Here is a 19,226-nt window from a genome sequence, read left to right as displayed (position 1 = left end):
CCTTTGTATTCACTACCTCAATCCTTATCCTACAATCATCACTTACCTTTTTACTTAACTATGTGTGCTAAGTAAATTTTCACACAATTAAAGATAAATGGAAATAGATATATACCCATTACTGAGGTTTAACAATTAACATGTTGTCATTGCTTCATCTATGTATTTTTATTGATTTTTTTAAAAAAAGTATATAACGGACATCACGACATATCTTCCTTAAATACTTCAGCAGGTCTCTAAAAAGTAGGAACATTCTCCTGTGTACACATAATATCATTATGTCAATCTTAAATTTTAATTGACTACCGGGATTTGCTAAAGCCATCTTTATAGAGTTCTGTGACCTCGTTTATCTTGAGCCTGTACTACTGTGCTGCATATAAACTAATAAAAAGAGGTGAGCCCTTAGAAAGACAGACAGACATTCAGAGGAATAAACCTAGGTTCACTGAAAACAAATCATGACAAAAATTCCATTTTTAATTCTGAAAGGACTCCTAATAAATCAAGAAACTGTCATGACCAGAGTGGCTGGGAGAAGACACATTTCCATTGGTCATTCACAGAAGACTGCAGTCCCTGTGAGGCTGGGAGGATATATTGATAAAATCCATGGGCTTCATTCTTACAGATCTTGAATTCAATTTCTAATTATATCCCTTTGTGTGTGTGGTATTTAACCTCTCAAAGTTTCTGTCTTGTCTGTAAATGGAAATAGAGTAACTACCTGTTTAGTCTCCCGAATTGAGGGCTGTTTCCTTATGTTGAAACACATGATATTTTTCTTTCATTTCAATAGCTTTGTGATGGAAATTGCAGGTAGAGGAAGAAATCAGTACAAAGGTTTCTTATTTCCTTTTTCCCCTATCCAGTGTATTGCCAGGTTATGTCAAGTGTTACCTGCCCATTCCTTGAAGGTGGGATTTTTCAGCTCTCCAAATGGTCTCATATCCTAGGACTGGCAACAAACACTTGGATAACAGGAACCAACAGGAGAAGGTGATCTGTAATTTAAAATCAGGCTTCTGCAAGCATGGCTCACTGACCCTCAAAGATAGTGGTCATAAACTGTGGAGAGATTACAGACCCTTGGTGACATTTCATCACAGCTCTCTTTCCCCATTTCAGACATGGAGGGGGTTTTCTTCATATTTCTTTTAATGAAAGCAGAAAAAATGAGCAAGCATAGTTTTTAAAGGAAGAATGACGTGTAGACATTACTTTGCATCTTCACTGCCATGAGGCAACTTATCTGTGGGTCAGGGGAGACCCAGACCTTGGCCATCTTGGCTTAAGAAGAACAGCAAAATAATAATAATAATAATAATAATAATAAAATACTATGTTCCTCATGAATGGAAAAACATCTTTCCATGACAGTAGGGCAGGGGTCCTCTAAGAGATTTTTCTGAGCTCCTCCCTAACATTATCTCACCCAGTTATAAAGAATGTGCATGAAATAAGACCATCCTTGTAAAACAATTAACATCTTTCCCAATACATTTAAAGCATTTGCAAAATGTTTATTTTGGTCCTACAGTCGGGATATGATTACAAAAGCACTAAGTTCATTTTAGTCCATAGGAAGCTGCCTGCCTCTAAGGAGAAAAGCTGTCCAAGGGACAATCTTCTGTGGAAGAAAGCAGCTCTTAACCAAGATACAATTTGGCAAGGGTCTCAGCCTTCAGAACCACAGGTCTTTGGAAGCTTGGTGCAATGGGAAGAATAGGAGTTTTATAGCCTGTTATGGGCTGAATTGTTTCCTCATCTCCAAAATTCATATTGGAGCCCTTCATGTTGAAGCCCTACTCCCAGTACTTCAGAAGGCAAATGTATTTAGACATAAGGCCTTTAACGAGATGAGTAAGTTAAATTCTGGCTGTTTGGGCAGTCCTAATCCAATCTGGCAGTGTCCTTATGAGAAGAGGAAATTCAGACATACAAAAGGATACAAGGACAAATGAAAAAAAAAAAAAAAAATCCCTGCAAAGGCCATGTGAGGACACAGTGAGAAGGCGGCCATCTGCAAGCCAAGGAGAGAGGTCTTAGCTAAGAGAGACCAAATTTGTCAACAACTTGACCTTGGCCTTTCAGCCTCCAGAACTGCAAGACAATGACTTCCTGATGTTTAAGCCACTCAGTTTGTGGTATTTTGTTATGGTAGCCCTAGCAGACTAATTCATAGTCACAGAGACCTGGGCTCAACTCCTACATCTCCACTTAACAGCGCTTTCATATTATACTAATATAAGTATAGTGCGTACTCTCTCTGCTTCAGTTTCCTAAACTAGAAAGTTGAGATAGTTACATTTTTCTTACACGGAGTTGCTTGAAGATTAAACGATATTATGGATGGCAAATTTCACAGAGGATACCTGTGCATTGAGTGTGCCCTTAATGATCCACTAAATGTTGAGTGTATAGTGGGGATCTCTTGCTTTTACCTTCCTGGTATCTTCTTCTGTGCTTCTAGTACCAGTCCCACAAATTTCCATAGGAAACCACGCTTCTTATTCTACGTCCATGTGTTTTAAACCTAACCCACAGTGATTGGTTCAGCAATGGACATGTGACTCACCAAGAGCCAGTGAGTCTCAATTCGTAGATCAGTCTCCTCAACAACTCAAGCAGTTATAACTTTCAAAAATGGAGACTTGCTCTTTCTGCAAGGGTTGCAGAGAGGATAAACTACTATTGAAATATCTGAATCTATTTGACCACCACGAAGGGAGAAGCTTCTTTAAAGTGAAGTCATTATTGAGGAAAGCAGAAGCAAGGTATGAAGACTGAGTCCTGAGCACCTCACTCCGGACTGGATATAGTGCAGCTTGAATCCCTCCCTGTTACATGAGTCTATAAATTCCCCTTCTCTCCTCTGTTTGCTTGTTTGACTAACCAGTTTAAGTTTACTTCCTTACTAATGTAAGGAAACTTATGTGTCTACTAGTCACAGATCAGGACAAAAGGGCCTTCCTATGAGGAAATCAAAACCTCAGGAGAAGATAGGCCTATAATTACTGTGATAAATGCTAGAAGAGGAGCTGTTATGGGAGCACAATGGAGGAAACACCTGCCTTTACCTGCTTACACCTGAAACTCTCCCCTATTCTTTCTCCGGAAGAAATGGGATCCCTTGCACTGGGCTCCACCAGAATAAATTCATAACTTAAGTGAAAAAATAAGATAAAATACAAATTTGTCATTATATGAGGGCAGGTTGTTACTACACTGTTCTCATCAATAAAAGTTCATGTGGATTTTTATTTTCCATCCAAACCATGCATCCTATGGGTTCTGCTCACATGTCACGTCCTTTCCCCAGGAGTCTTCTTGGTACAGACTTTCTTGCTGCCATCTCCCTCTTTAACTGTCAGGATCATCTCATTTTCTGAAGGGAACACCCCTCCTACTTCAAAGCATCCACCACACTGTGTCACATGATGGGACAGGTCAGGGATATGCACTATATTCTCTGTATCCCTAGCACTTGGCACAGCGTCTCAGATGTAATGGGTGCTTTCTCAGCAAAGGTTTTCAAAAGAAAGGGAATAACACCCTTAAAGTTAAGATAGATAAATGTGAGCTTAATGAGAATACAGTTAAATAAATTAGTAATTGATTGAAATGTCATTCGCTCAAATGGCTGATTAATGAATTGACTTGAGTCAGCTGAGAAAGGTCTGTGTGATGGCTTGTAATCTAGGAAGGCAGCCAGACTGGCTCTACTACTCTCCCCACCCCATATTTTTGTCCCCTCTTCTTTTTTTTTAAGTTTATTCATTTATTTTGAGAGAGAGGAAGAGAGTAAGTGCATGCACATAAGCGGGTAGAGGCAGAGAGAGAGGGGAAGAGAGAGAATCCCAAGAGGTTGAACTCATGAACCATGAGATCATGACCTGAGCTGAAATCAAGAGTCAGAGCCCAACCGACTGAGACACCCAGGCATCCCTGTTCCCTCTTCTAATTTGCCCTTGTCTCCCAGTGTTGCCACCACGCTCTAATCTCCCAGGCTCAGTACCCAGATTGGCTTTGGCTATTCCTCCTTCCTAACTTCCACCTTGATTCTTACTTTTTCTCACATGTGTCCTTTCTTTTTCTTCCTAACACTACTGCCATCATTCTACCTCTTCCTGTCCTCATATAATCCCTATTCCTTGTGGGTGGTCCCTAAATGGTCTGCATGGTGTTTTATTCACCAGTGACTCCAAGGGCCTAGAATAGTGTCTATTCAATGAATAATTGTTTAAATACTGGTTTCCTTAGATCTGAACTTCACTTTTTCAAAGCATCTTGCAGACTAATCTTTATAAAATAGCATTTTCATTATAAAACTGCCCCATTCAAAACATTTCAGCAGTTCCTCTGTGTTTATAGGCCAAGCCCAAACTAGTTAGTCTAGCATTTGGACTTTCACAGACTGGCATCGGTGGAAATTTCTGGTGTTATTTTCTGTCACTGAGTTGCATAACCTTCTATTCCTGTTCAACTTGGTTATTCATTTTTTTTTTATTAAAATGTCTTTCAATTCATGCCTCCATTGAGTGCCACACACTTTTCTCTCTGTTTGAAGTTCGTCTCTTCAGAGGAAAAAAACACAGACGTCATAAAAGAAAAGAAAAACATATATGACCATATGAGAAATTAAAAGTTTTTATATGATAAAAGATGCCTCGTAAATACATACAGTTTATAAACAAATATATGACAGACAAGGGAAAAAAATCAAGCACTAAGATACAGAAAATGATTGATATTCTTAACATGCAAAAAGCCTTTGCAAAAAGATAATAAGTGAAATAAAAAGATGATCTAAAAATATAAGTAATAAATGGTAGATGAAAAGTGCCCATACTATTAGTCAGAACAATAGTACATATGGAAATGTCTTTATGGTACTTTGCCTTTAGATTTAGTAATAATCTAAAAAGACTAGTAGCATCAAACGATGCCACAGATGCAGAGAGCACTCAGTCATTGCTTCTGGCAACATCAATTGCTACACCATTTCTGGAAGCTAGTCTGTCAATAAGGATTAAAACAAAGAATCCAAACCATCTATTTTACCTTAGGGAACCTATTTTATGGGAATAACTGTAAGAACTAAAAACTACTTGTAAGAACGTGTGTGTGTGTGTGTATTTACGTATATGAAAACACTTGTTTGCTGTGGCAAAAACAAAAACCATAAACAATCTGAAAGTTTGTCATCATGGAACTGATGAAAATACAAGAAGAAATACTGTGCAGTTACTAAAAATAATGAGTTAGAGCGAGACCTCTGGAGAAAGTACGAGCTCCATGTTATAGTATATAAAGAGTGTCTCGGGGCGCCTGGGTGGCTCAGTCGGTTAAGCGGCCGACTTTGGCTCAGGTCATGATCTCGCGGTCCGTGAGTTCGAGCCCCGCGTCAGGTTCTGTGCTGACAGCTCAGAGCCTGGAGCCTGTTTCCGATTCTGTGTCTCCCTCTCTCTCTGACCCTCCCCTGTTCATGCTCTGTCTTTCCCTGTCTCAAAAATAAATAAAATGTTAAAAAAAAATTAAAAAAAAAAAAAAGAATGTCTCTTGGAGAGTCACATGCATATGATCTTACTTAGAAGAAAGAATAATAAACAGAAAAAATATAGAGAAAAGTGCCAATACCAAGCTCTTAATGATGATTACATGGGAGAAGTGGGTCTGGAAAAGGAAGAGTGACAGTGAAATGTGAAATCATTAGTTTTTTCTTTATGCATCTTTATTCTGCATATATTTATACATGCTATATGTTTAACAAGCATAAAATACTCTTTCAATTTAAAAAATAAATCATTAATAATATAAAGAAACTATGGCCCTTCTCTCCCTTTGTAAATTTTACCCATCAGTCTGTCTCAAATTCTAAATTCTCTGAATTTATTGATAGAATTATTTCCTTGGTAATTCACCATCTGCTTCCCTGTTACTACTCTATAATTGCTGCCTTGGAGTATTATTTTAAAATGCACTGTTATTTAACTTTTTGTGTTAATGTCAACTCCTTAATTGGAGTGTAAGTTCCTTGTGATGAGGGCAGATATTTTACACTTTGCTCTCAAGAGCTGCTCAAAACTTCACAATTTGCTCACTCATTCTTGAACAAATATTTATGGAGTCTCTACCAACTACTAAGTCCTGTGTTGAGTCCTAGGCATACGGCACGGTCTCAGACTAGACATGATCTAAGCCTAAAAGTTTGGTTGGAAGGAGACACCAAACAAGGTCTTCTAAATGTCATGAGTATTACGAAAGGGAAATTGTCATGTGTGTTGTTGGCACCTAACAGGGTGCGATTTTGAAAAGATCGGTGATATGGGAGTAAGGAGATTTGGCTTTTATTAAACTCTACTGCTCTCTCCTCAGATGACAAGATAATGTGTCAAATAAGGAAACAGAAAAGAAGTGCTTTTTCTATATTAATATGCTAAGTAATGCAAGGAAATAACATATATAAGGACATATAATTAAGTTATCTAATAACAATATCAATGTCAGTAATGATAACAACTGTGTTTACTGGGGGCTTCCTGTGATCCAACCCAGGTTGTTGACGTGCATGACCATGATATCAACCAGTTCTTTTATTGTGCCCCATCAGTTTCAGAGACCGAAAAACTTTATTCCTCCTTCAGCTCATTCCTGTATGACCTGGCAAAGAAAAGTGAAGATTTCAAATATCCTGCAATATTTCCTACTTGGATTATAAAGCACCTCCTCTTGTTTTCAGCTTTACTTGGTTTACTTGGAACCTACAAGTCTTTTGTAGTCACTGCATGTCTGAGTAACAGGAAGAAAAAAACCCAACAACAACGAACATTGTACTTAATGAAAAATACAATATCAAGGTTTGTTGGGCAGGTTTCTTCTGCCTGCACATATCATTCACTATTAAAATTCATTCACAGCCATGTCAGTAGAAACAAATGCAAGGAGAAATCCCATCCATCCAGGACGAAGTGGCGAGTGCTTTTGCAATGCAGTGCGGTAGTTAGGGGTGGAAGATCTGGGATCTAAGGGCTCAGTTCAAGTCCTGGATCCATCACTGGCCCACTGGCAACCCACTTAAATTGTACAGGTCTAAGCTGTTTATAAATCAGAGCAGTGAAATATCTCCCTCACAGTGTTGTTGAGGGGAGTAATGTGATAATTCACATGAAGGGTCAAACGGCGCCTGGAATGAGGTGAGCACTGGAGAAATTTATAACAGTATCATCCAATAGCCACCTAGAATTTCTAGCCAGTAGAAATTAGAGGGATGCAAAGAAGAGGCCAAGGGCAAGCAGTGCCTCTTTTAGCCCATTCCTTGGCTGTGCAGATTTGCAACTCCCTGGCTGAAGTGTATTTTTGCTTCCAGAGATTTATGCCACTGGCATTGAAACGTTCACAACACTCTGTAGATGTAACATACAACATTCTGTCTAAAATTCTTTTCAGTACAAAGTGGGGCAGAAACTAATTTGAAGAAAAAGAGTAACATCGTAAGTAATAACTGTGCGATTATATCCCAGTATCCCAATCCATGGGCATCCCACCTATCTGTGAGAATGGCGGTGTCCTCCTCCTTGATGATTCCCCTAAATGAGACAAGTCACAAAAACCGTGAGTCAAGACAAATAGTGAGATTTGTTTTTGTAGAGAAGAAATGCGTAAAAAATGTTTGCGATATCTATTTTCAACTGCCTGCTGGACTTTTCCATCTGAATGTCCAGAGGCAGCCCTAACTGTTTAGAACTCATTATAACCTGCCAGTTTTGCTTCTGAAATCTCTCTTTAATCTCCCCCTCTCTTCTTATCCCAACAGCCCTCATTAATCTCTTGCTTTTAGTTCATATCCCACTGGGAGCTTCTCACATCCTTCAGTGTTTCAGTCTACCTTTAACCTTGCCAAGAGATTCATCTACCTGAAAAAAAAATCTAAGTTGCTTCATTCTCCTACTCAGACTTCCAATGGCTCTTCTGGTTTAAACTATCATTTGGCTGGTCAGACCTGATACAATCTTACAACTTCTACAAAATAGCATGAAAACTGAAAAAAGAAAAAAAAAAAGAAGAAAGAAAACCCAAGGTATAATGAAAATTAGGTTAACAAAATGTAATGAGCTTCCATTTACAATGAAGCCATTGGAGCTGGAATAGGGAAAACATTCTGTGCTCTACTTTATTAAAAGATTGATTTTAATAAAAGGAGATGGAATAACACTTACTTTCTCCTCCAGTGGACACCCCTGTTCCAAGAGTAAGTTGCCACTGACCAGAAAATTAAGTCAATAACTTTGTTGCATTAGTGATGCATTTTTGACATGGCAGAGTACTATACCCTAACCTCCCACACCCACCCATGTTTCTAAATCCAAAAAGTAAGATAGGAAGGAATACAGGAGAACAGGGAGTAAGAGTGATGCATTTGGGAGATTCAGTTCTCAATAGAAAAGCCTTATAGGCAGGTGCAGAAACACCCTGGTATCAATGAATGCTGAGCATTTTAATTTTGCATACACTCATCTGTGCAGAGTTAAAATGTTAGAGAATCAGGAAGAGGGAGCAGGAGAAAGTTCCACATTGGCATGATTGGGTCATCTTCAAAACATACTAACATGATATTTCCTCCTTTGATCATGAGGAGACAAAATATAGAGACAGTTGAGATAGGGAGAGAGAGAGAGAGAGAGAGAGAAAGAGAGAGAGAGAGAGATTAATCAAAATGTTGAGTCCATTCTAATTTGAAAAATAAAATGTCATCTTAATGGTCCGCTAACCTAGGAAAGTAGGTCATCTCCCTTGCTTTTGCACACTCTATGTGAGTATTATTTCAGTGTATTTGGTCTGTGTCTATGGACTAGTACTGACTTTGCCCTAAGATCACTGGCCCAGCCTTACACTTCAAGTGCTAGGGTAACACTGATAAATGCATTCCAGAGAACTTCCTTTGTAATATGTCAAAGTCCCTCCATCTCTTTGGGGACTTTCGCTTTGATCTAGAGCATATTGTCTTACTTGCTTACTTACTAGAGCATATTGTTCATCTCCCATTGGACATAAGGGTCTGTTTGGTCACAGAGCATGTGGTCTGAGGAGTGGGTGGGGTGGGGAACTTTGGTGCTGCCTGTCAAAATCCTTTTCTAGATTTTTGTTCATCTCAAGCCAGGCAGAGCAACATCATTTAAACTATTTTTGGCTGTACTCAAGACTGCAGTGCCTGCACATACAGTCGCCCCTGGGTGATAGCAAATAAATGACCCTCAGAAGGGTCACAGGCAAGAGTAGTGTGCTTTAGTTTCTTCTCTTTAAATAGGAATAATGATTCCTGTAGTATGTCACTACAGCCAATGAAAAATAATTGATAAACCTTTGTGAATTCTAAAGACTCGTATTCATACACTTTATTTAACAGATACCAGTATTTTCAAGTGGCCACAAGAGACGTGAAACGATGGTTCTAGAGTTTTCAAATCAAGAATGATTATAGTAAATAATTCGCAAACAATTACATTATTTAGCTGCTACTACACTTGAGCCTTTGAGTGTCATATTTTCACTGCACATATTTGTAGCAGAGAACGTTGCCAACGAATTTTGTGAAAGTATAGAATATTGCAGGTCAAGTATGTGGTGCAAAAAGCAGCCAGACTGGTTATAGGTTGGAATATCCTAAAAATATGCGAAAAGGCCAAAACACACCATTTCTAACAGAAGTATATCTCATAAACATAAAAAAAGAGTGAGAGACTTAAGTTTGTATCTGGCCTACGTATATGGTCAAGATCCAAGGAGAACAAACCTGCCGGCCTGGGTCACGGGAAAATATTCTTTAAAGGAAGAAAAAAAGACCCCCAACACAAGAAACACATTCCTGTTTTCTCTCGAGTTTTGCTAATCCACGGTTTTCTGATATTTAAAGAGTCCTTGGCAATATGTGAGAGACAGTGCTAAGTGCTTTGTGCGGCTTAACTCATTTCTCCTCACCACTAACCTATGAAGTACTCACACTATTATCATCCCATCTTTTCTTACTGGAAAGAAAACTGACTTCTGGTTTTGTGGGTTTTAACTCATTTAATCCCATTCCATCCATAGGGGTATTTACACTATTGCTATTCCTATTTAATTGATAAAGATTACCAGGCTCAGTTGGAGAACTGCCAACTGCGGAAAGAAGGCAACATTAGTGAAGGGTAAGGGTGGTCTCCAGTTTGTGAGCTACTGATGAACAAAAGTGGACTTTGCCTTGGGGCTACACTAGGCAGGAAATTGCAGCAACCTGCAGAAGATAGTGGCATTTCCTGGGTAGGTTTCTATTCACAGAGCCAACTTTACAGTCTGTGAGCCTTTTGTCAGGATGGGGGAAAGAAGCAGCTTATGGTGGCTGGTAATCGAAAATGGAAGCTAATGGCAAAAATGAGGATGGCTGAGCCATGTGCCGAACATGTTTTAATTTTCAAATGAAGTATTTGACATGGACAATGTCATCATCTCCATTTTAAAAATGAAGGCCCTGAGGCTTGAAGGTCTCGTGAACAGGTAAGTAGTGGAGCTCAAATTCAAAGTCCATGATCTTTACCAACATGCAGGTGCCTACTACGGTGGCCCTAGCAGTGACAAATAGGTGGTCAAGTTACTGTGCAAGAGAGTTGGGGAAAGAGGGGGCATGAGTAAAGGACACATCCTGATTAAAACGAAACAAGCTAATTTTTTAAAAATCATTATCATTCAGGGTCTCCTGACTCGTCTTTGCCCACACTTTGATTGACTGGAGTTTTACTCTTCTTTTTCTGGTTTAACCTTGAAGTACTTTCTTGGTATCTATCCAAAAGGAAAAGGAGAGGAAAAATCGTTCAGAACAACCTGGCCAAACCATTTAAAATTTGGGTTTGTCTTTAGGCGTAGGATGCATATTAAAACTCTCAATGAAAGAATCTAGTGAATTAATGCCGTTAATATAAAGGTCTTGGGAAAATACCTACTTGCTTAACCTCTCTGATAAAGTCACCAGAAAGAAATTAGCAACTTAATTTATATCAAGGTGACCGAGCTAAAACAATTCTGTACCATGTTTATACATTGACCTCACAGAACTCCTTTTCTAATGTTAATTTATAAAACTAAGGGAAGGATCATTTCATGCTTAATGAGAATGACAAAATGTGAGGATGATGATATAACATGGTAGAATGGAACAATGACTGGCCTGAAAAATGGAATATGAGTTCCAGTTCTAGCCCTGCCACCAATTAACCACTGTGTGACCTAGACCAAGTTATTCTACCTCTCTGGGCTTCAGCTTTAACGAATGTAAAATGTGTAATTTGGGATGAAACCAAATTACCTCCGATAGTTATATTACAGGTAGTGAGACTTCCATTTTGGCTGTGAAAGTGATCCCGACATTTCTGGGCATATTTGGCCATCCGTCTGGGGAAGTCACAAGAAGGCTTGTTTGCACTAGAGACTGAGAAGATTCCTGGAAACAATTCAAGTTTGTGCCAATTACCAGGACCAGAAAATGAAGGGTATCAGGTAGGGCCTCCTGTGAAAATGGCATTTGAGCTAAAACCTGAATGAGGAGAAGGAACTATCTTTGGGAAAATCTGGACTGGGGTAAGGTTGGGCCAGACAGAGGGGAGCATTGAGTACAAAGGTTCTGGATTAAGAATGAGAGACAAAGCAACGGCGCTTGAAGCAGACTACAGGTGAAGAAGCAGTTTCATGTGGTACAAGTAGGGAGAAGCCAGATGGATCGCAAAGAAACTTTTAGGCCACACACACAAAAGTCATTGAAAAGCAAAAATCTCTGCAAGAAAAGAAAACTAATGGAAGCCAACAAAAGCTGTTAGGCAAAATACCTTTAATTTCCAAGCGAACTAATAAGGTAATGGAGTTGATTATCAAAGCGGAGGCAATCATTATTTTCAGCATATACTGGTACAATGTTGAGCTGTGATGTTGCATGAACACTGTGTTCTTAGGCATTCTTGCATCCATTTCTTACCAGCAAGGGTCAGTGGAATATACTTCCAAACCTGATTCTAATAGAAACCAGTGGGGGCGCCTGGGTGGCTCAGTCGGTTGGGCGTCCAACTTCGGCTCAGGTCATGATCTCGCGGTCCATGAGTTTGAGCCCCACGTGGGGCTCTGTGCTGACAGTTCAGAGCCTGGAGCCTGCTTCCGATTCTGTGTCTCCCTCTCTCTCTGACCCTCCCCCGTTCATGCTCTGTCTCTCTCTGTCTCAAAGATAAATAAATGTTAAAGAAATTAACAGAAACCAGCAGATGTCATGGAATGGCACTGGACCCAGAGCCAGACACCCAGGGCTAAAGTTCAAATTGCATATCTGTTCTGTAAGTATGTGAAAGAGTTTGAGAGTTCCTCTTGGCCTCATTGAGATTGATTCCTTATCTTTAAGTTTAAAGTAATTGCTACCACTTAGGGAAATTGTGAGAATAAAACAAGATAATCTACTTGAAAATACTTTGGAAATTGTGAATCATCACTCAAATATTTATTGTTTTACATTTCTTTTTAACATTTCTTGTTAAAATTTATCACCCTTGCTGTTTTCAATTAAAACCACTAGAGGTCAGAATTTTACACGAATTGTTTAACGAAACAACGTAGGTGGGAAAGAAAGAACATTTTCTGGCCGAACAGCATACAATAGTAAACTTAAGGCACAGAAAGAAAAGACGACTTTCAACAAAGAAGTTTTGATAATTGGAACAATGCTTATTCCCAAAATTGTTACTCAACAGACTTAGATAAACAGGGAGAGGAAGGAAAGATAAGTAGAATTTAATTATCTATTTATGATGTCTACAAGGCTTAAAGTTTACATTGTTTACCTTATATTATTCTTCAAACAGTTCTCTGATGAAGCTCACTTTGCAAATAAAGAAACTAAAACTCAATAGGTGTAATAACATACCGAAGATCAGATTGAATTCAATGTCTTTCTTACCACCAAGTCATGCTCAGGAAGTAATGCAGTAAAAAATGATCAGTGTATGTTGGAAAACATAATATATGACACATTAGCATTACTGGTTTTCCACGTACAACTCTAAATGATGTATTTAGCTCCCAGTCTCCCAAATGAATTTAGGGAAAACTCCTTTTAATGTTTCTCAGGGTATCTAGAGAAGTTTCTGCGTGCGATACTAGTAACTATGGTATTGACGTGATTAGCCTTGAAGAAAAATATAGACCAGTTTGCTCGTAGGAAAATATATTGAAAAGAAGCAATAGTTCAGTCCTTTAAAACGTTTCTTTATCCGTCAAGCTTGTTTCTTTATCTTTCTTTTTTTCTTCCTTCCTTCCTTCCTTCCTTTTTTTGTGGAAATAAATATGCAAATCTGCCTTGTTGGGAGGGGAGGAGCTATGCTCACTTTCAGGAAGGAATGAGGTAGGGTAGATGGCAGTTGACATCTTGAGAGAAGACAAAAACTAAGTCCTGTTTTTCCCTGTAAGCACAGCATCCAGCACAGTGCCTCGAGTGGCCGAAAGGCAGGGATGAACATGTATAAGTTGCTCCATGTGCGTGCATACAGGCAATTTGCAAAGAGAAAATGAATTAATTGAGCCCTGAGTCCAAGAGTTTGCAATCTGATAGCTTGAAATGCAGACACGTTTTAGGACAAGTGCTTTCATTTGAAACCTTTAGTATCTAACATGAGGCCTGAGATGTCGTAGGTATTCAGTACGTTCCAGAATTGGGGAATCTCTTTTATAAGAAGGGACTTAAAATTCATTTTAATGCAAAGTCCCCAGGCTCTGGGAAAAGAAGAAGACGTCATACCAGGTCCCTAATAGACTTAGTTCTGGAACCCAGGGTTCTAGAGGGCTCCTTTCCAAGTATCTCCACCCAGGAAGACTTACTTCTTCATTCTGTCATATTTTTGCTTGTAATCATCTCATAATTTCTACAAGGCTCAGGAAGAGAGTGAAGGAGATTTACATCATTTGAAATCTTAGCAAGGTTTCTAGGAGGAAGGGGGAAATTTTGCATTAAGAAATGAGGGTAAGAAGACCATGGCAAATAGGCTGCTGCTACGCAATAAATATTAATTGCCCTCCTTCCCTCCTAAATTTTTTCTCTACTGTTCATGACACTGATGTATGTTATTGAATGCATCTATTATGCCTAAAACAATGCTTGGAACTTAATAGGTACTCAATATATGTTGGCTGATTGGAATAAATAGAATTGTTGAATAGGAATCCATTATATTTTGGATATTATTTTGGCAGAGCTTTGCCCATTCTTCTTACAGCTTGAACATTGTAGTTTCTCTGCAAGGAAAATTGTTCAACAGTGCTATTCTCAAATGGACTCTCCCATTTGCAGGAACAAAGAAAACTCAATTTTCAGCATTTTCCATGAGAGCCCAGGAATGGCACAAAGTTTCTTATACTCTTGATGGAAAGGCCACTAATAGTTCTAAGTAAATACTTTTATTTCTAATCAAAACTTTCTTTTCTGAACATTTGCCCTCACATTATTCATTTATTCACCCAAGAAATTATTTGGAAGCCCCAAGGTCTCATTGTTGTTCCCTGCATTTATTTTATGGTATCAAAGGTTAAAGCTTGGATTGCAATCTTAGGAGGAAATTAATTCACTGATTACAAAAAATGCACTTTAAGCAATACACATTTAAATAACAGACAAGCATAGGGCGATGTATTTCTGCTTTTTCTGAAAGACCCTTTTTTTCTGCTTAAAATTTTAAGCAGCTGTGATTCTTCCACCCTATAGCCTGGAGAAACATAGCAGGAATTACTAATAAGGGCACCGATCTACACTGCAGTGACCACTTTCAGAACAAAAGGGTCAGAACTGAAACCAGGAAAACAGCAGCATTTTTTATCAACCAGTTGCTTGAAGCACATTTAGACCTTGGCTCTACTTGAAAAAATTTTGCAATAGTCTATCCTCCTTCCACTGAAGGCACTTGGCCCCGAAGACTCCACTTTCAATGAAGAAATGTTCATTTATATACTACCTGCAATCCTCAACAAAAATTTTCCTCCTCTTTGGAAACCAGAACCCCACGAATTTATGAGATATATGAAAGATTTAATTTTCTCTTTACTGAGCTTTTGCCTGGTAGCTTTACCAAAATCAGTACCGAGAAAGGCATTGGAATAGAGCAGCCCAAGAACAGAGATGATCTTCAGGAAAGTATCGCTGAAAGAACAAAGTTGTGGCTTGTGTATCTTCCCCTGGAGCAGCACAGAGGAGGGAATTTTCTCCTGACCTGGGCGCGTCCTGCCCCCTCCCCACATTCTCCTGCCTAACATGAAGGGAGGTTTTAAAATAAATAACAGGTTTTGCAAAATAGAAGGAAAGAAGGAGGAAGAGGGAGAAGAGAAAGTCATTGAGAGCTCCAGCAGGGTTGAGGGAGGAGAAAAGAGAGTTCGCTTATTATATATGAACATTTTGTTTTTCTTTGCTCACCTTTGGGTCCTGGTGCTATAGTGTGTGTGGCACAGACTTCAGTGGTAGGACGACTCTCCATGTCCAGACCCAGACTCTGAATTTGCAAAAGAAAAAGCACCAGAAGGATGAACTGGTTTCTTCCAAGTAGGGCTCCAAAGCCACTCATGGCTGTGGTTCTTCAAAAATGATTGCCCAGAAGTGCCAAACAAGCGGCTTTATTTCAAATAAAACTTCTGCTTTGGGGAAGAAGGTAGTGTATCTGGAGCACACATTCCAAAAAGGGCCACAAAGACAAGAAGAAAGCATATCCTAGGTTGTTTATTTTCTCAGTGCTCCAAATGGACCGTACATTATCCAGACTGTTTATTTTCAAGTGACAACAGTTTACTGAAAATTATCTCTGAGCTAAACACTCAAGTGTGCAGGTCAGTAGAAACAACCTAGAGAGCAGGGAGGATAGAGATGCCTTCTGCTCAGTACATGAGCTGACAACTTAATATCCTATGTTGCATTTATATGTTGGGTTCCAGAAAGATGGTGTCAGAGACTGCTTGAATTACCTGCATGACATGGAAGCACTACGCAGGGCTTTGAGCTTTTTCTGAAGGAAATATTCATTACCTGTTGGCGGCAGCTGAAAGCTAGGGCTCCCGGTGTTCTTCATGACCTTATTTCCTTCTCTCATTACAAAGAGTTGTCTTGGGATTAAACCCCCAAGGAATGAACAGCAGCTTTTCTACAAAGCAATTTGGCCATAAGTACCAAGAATATTAAAAATGTTTACAGCCTTTGGTCCAGTTATTGCCTTTCTCTTACACTATTTTAAGAAAATGTTCTGAAATGTGGACAATATTTTATTGGAGAAAATGCGGCAAAAAGAGGAAGGGACATCAATTGCCTAACAATACATTATGGCTGGCAAATCACAGTAAATAACAAACATATGAGAGAGTATGACATGACAATTTGACAACATTATTAAAATGATGTTTGTAGTAAGTTTTTGCTAAAATGGGGGGGGGATTCTATGTTATTACATTTCTTTTTTTTTTTTAAGTTTATTCATTTATTTTGAGAGAGAGCGGGGGTAAGAGAGAAAATCCCAAGCTCCATGCTGTCAGCGCCGAGCTCAATGTAGGGCTCGAACTAATGAACCGCGAGATCATAACCTGAGCTGAAATCGAGTCAGACACTTAACCGACTGAGTCAACCAAGTGCCCCTATTATTGTTGCTTAAAAATCAGGACCTTATCCTGATAAGGTCCTTATCCTGATAAGGGCTAATGAGAATTATTTCTAAGAGATGTCATTACAAGTAATGCTCAATGTAAGAAATACAGGCGTATTCGTTTTTTAGGGCTGCTGTTAACAAAGTGCTGCAAGCTGAGTGGCTTAAGCAAACAAAAATTTACTTTTTCATAGTTCTGGAGGCTGGAAGTCTAAGACCAAGGTGTTGATAAAGCCATGCTTGCTCTGAAGACACCAGAAAAGGATCTATTCCAAGCCCCTCTCCGAGTTTCTGGTATTTGCTTGGCTTGTGACAGTACAACTCCAGTCTTCTCCCTGTGTGTTTCTCGATGTCAAAATGTTTCCCTTTTTATAAGCCTACCCATTCTTAGTGGATTAGGGCTGCCCCCCAATGATCTCATTTTAACTTGAATACCTCTTATAATCCTATCTCTGAATATGGTTATGTTATAAGGTACTAGGATTTAGGACTTCAACATATGAATTTTTTTTTTTTTTTTTTTTGGTCTGGAAAGACACAATTCAACCCCTAACAAAAGGTTTATCATATGACATAACTGGACCTTTTTATTAGCAATACGAAGAGAGGGGGGAAAGGGAACTGGCATTAATCGAATAGTCATTATGTGCAAAATAGGGTTGATCTCTTAAGTGTATCTTTTTTAAGCCTTAAGATAGCCCTGTGGCATGCCCATTTTGCAGACAAAGTACTTGAGGTTCAAAAAGATAAGCATTCTGTTTAACATCACTGTGAAGGTTAATTTTATGTATCAACTTGACTGCATCATAGAGTGCCCAAGTATTGGGCCAACCATTGTTTCTGGGCTGCATGTGTCACTGTTTCCAGAGGAGGTTAGCAGTGGAATCTGTAGACTGTGTCAAGCAGATTTCCCTCCCCAATCCAGGTAGGCCTCATCCGCATCACTGAGGGTTTTACTGGAACAAAAAGGTAGAGGAAGGAAGAATTCCCTCTCTGCCTCATTGGTGAAACTGAGATTTCGGTCTTTTCCTGCCCTTGGATTGGCGCTCATAGCATCATCTCCCTGGGTCTTGGGCCTTTGCACCTAGAGTGAACTTAACACCATTACTTCCCTGATTCTCAGGCTTTGGGGCTTGGGCTGAAACTATGCCACCAGCTTTCTCAGGCCTCCAGCTAGCAGATGGCAGATCATGGGACTTCTCAGCCTCCATAATCATGTGAGCCAATGTCTTACAACAAATCCTTCCATCTCTCAATTTAGAGATAATACTGATGTATACAGAATATGGATATCGATACAGACATATCTTGATGGTTCTGTTTCCTTGGAGAACTCTGATTAATAGTCACCAATTGAAAAAGGGACCAAAAAAGGAAAGCCAGGGTGGCTCAGTGGGCTAAGCGTTGGACTTCAGCTCAGGTCATGATCTCACAGTTCGTGAGTTGGAGCCCCATGTCAGGTTCTGTGCTGACAGCTCAGATCCTGGAGCCTGCTTCGGATTCTGTGTCTCCCTCTCTCTCTACCCCTACCCTGCTAGCGCTCTGTTTCTCTCTGTATCTCTCAAAAATAAATAAACATTTTAAAAAACGAAAAAAAAAAATGAAAAAGGGACCAAAATAAGTCTAATACAAATCACTTCCCCAATTCCTGCTTTTTAAAATGCCACTTGTCTTCCATAAAGGTGAATAAGCTTAAGCTTTGAAGATGCATTAATTTTCACATATTCTTAAAATGTCGAAATGGTTTCATTTGCCATATTAACAGTGATGGGATAATAGTGGGAATCCATAGAATGGTGTGAGCAACCTCAAATTCCACATCTATCATAACCAGACAAATGACAGAGCAAAACACTCAATTTCAATTGCTATAAGGCATATAAAGTGAGTTTAGACTTGATATATAATGTATTTTCTTAATTCTAAGATACTCTGAGAATAGGTGTTATTTAAGTTGTTTAGACTATTCTTTTTTTTTTTTTTTCAACGTTTATTTATTTTTGGGACAGAGAGAGACAGAGCATGAACGGGGGAGGGGCAGAGAGAGAGGGAGACACAGAATTGGAAACAGGCTCCAGGCTCTGAGCCATCAGCCCAGAGCCCGATGCGGGGCTCGAACTCACGGACCGCGAGATCGTGACCTGGCTCAAGTCAGACGCCCAACCGACTGCGCCACCCAGGCGCCCCTAGACTATTCTAAATCTATTTCATTTTTTTTTTTCAAGCATTTCCTGGCAAACAGTGAAATACATTCATTACATTTATATGTAGAAATCCACTGGTAGCAGTTTGAAGCAAATAATAGTTCTTAGTACTTTTCCTTGGGATAGCCTATGCCTATTTTTTCCAACCTCTCCCTCCCCCACCCCGCTCCTTTTTTTTAGTTCAACAATTCATAGAGACTTCCAGAGAAGATGGCAGAGTAAACTCACTCATCCCACAGATACATCTAGATACACTCAGTTTAAATAACCCAGAAAATGACCCAAAGACTGGTAGAACAGACTCTCCCCAGCTAGATGTAGAGAAGAGGCAACATTGAAGAGG

The 19,226-nt window shown here is 39.3% G+C and overlaps 1 protein-coding gene across 2 annotated transcripts in view; it reads right to left on the bottom strand.

Annotated features, from left to right (window-relative positions):
* The window catches only part of COLEC10 (collectin subfamily member 10), a 39,400-nt gene extending 23,637 nt beyond the window's left edge, over positions 1 to 15,763 (bottom strand). The window contains exon 1 of one of the 2 annotated variants that reach the window (XM_045049878.1): positions 15,470 to 15,763. In XM_045049878.1, the coding sequence (XP_044905813.1) occupies positions 15,470 to 15,617 (148 nt within the window). In that variant the 5' untranslated portion in view covers positions 15,618 to 15,763. The remainder of the gene's footprint in view (positions 1 to 15,469) is intronic. The other variant, XM_023248493.2, reaches the window with a different exon arrangement.
* Between the last annotated feature and the right edge of the window lie 3,463 nt (positions 15,764 to 19,226).

This window comes from Felis catus, chromosome F2 (assembly GCF_018350175.1).
Source record: "Felis catus isolate Fca126 chromosome F2, F.catus_Fca126_mat1.0, whole genome shotgun sequence".
Taxonomy (NCBI): domain Eukaryota; kingdom Metazoa; phylum Chordata; class Mammalia; order Carnivora; family Felidae; genus Felis; species Felis catus.
The sequence above is the reverse complement of the archived record's forward strand: the minus strand, read 5'-3'. Positions and strand labels throughout refer to the sequence as shown.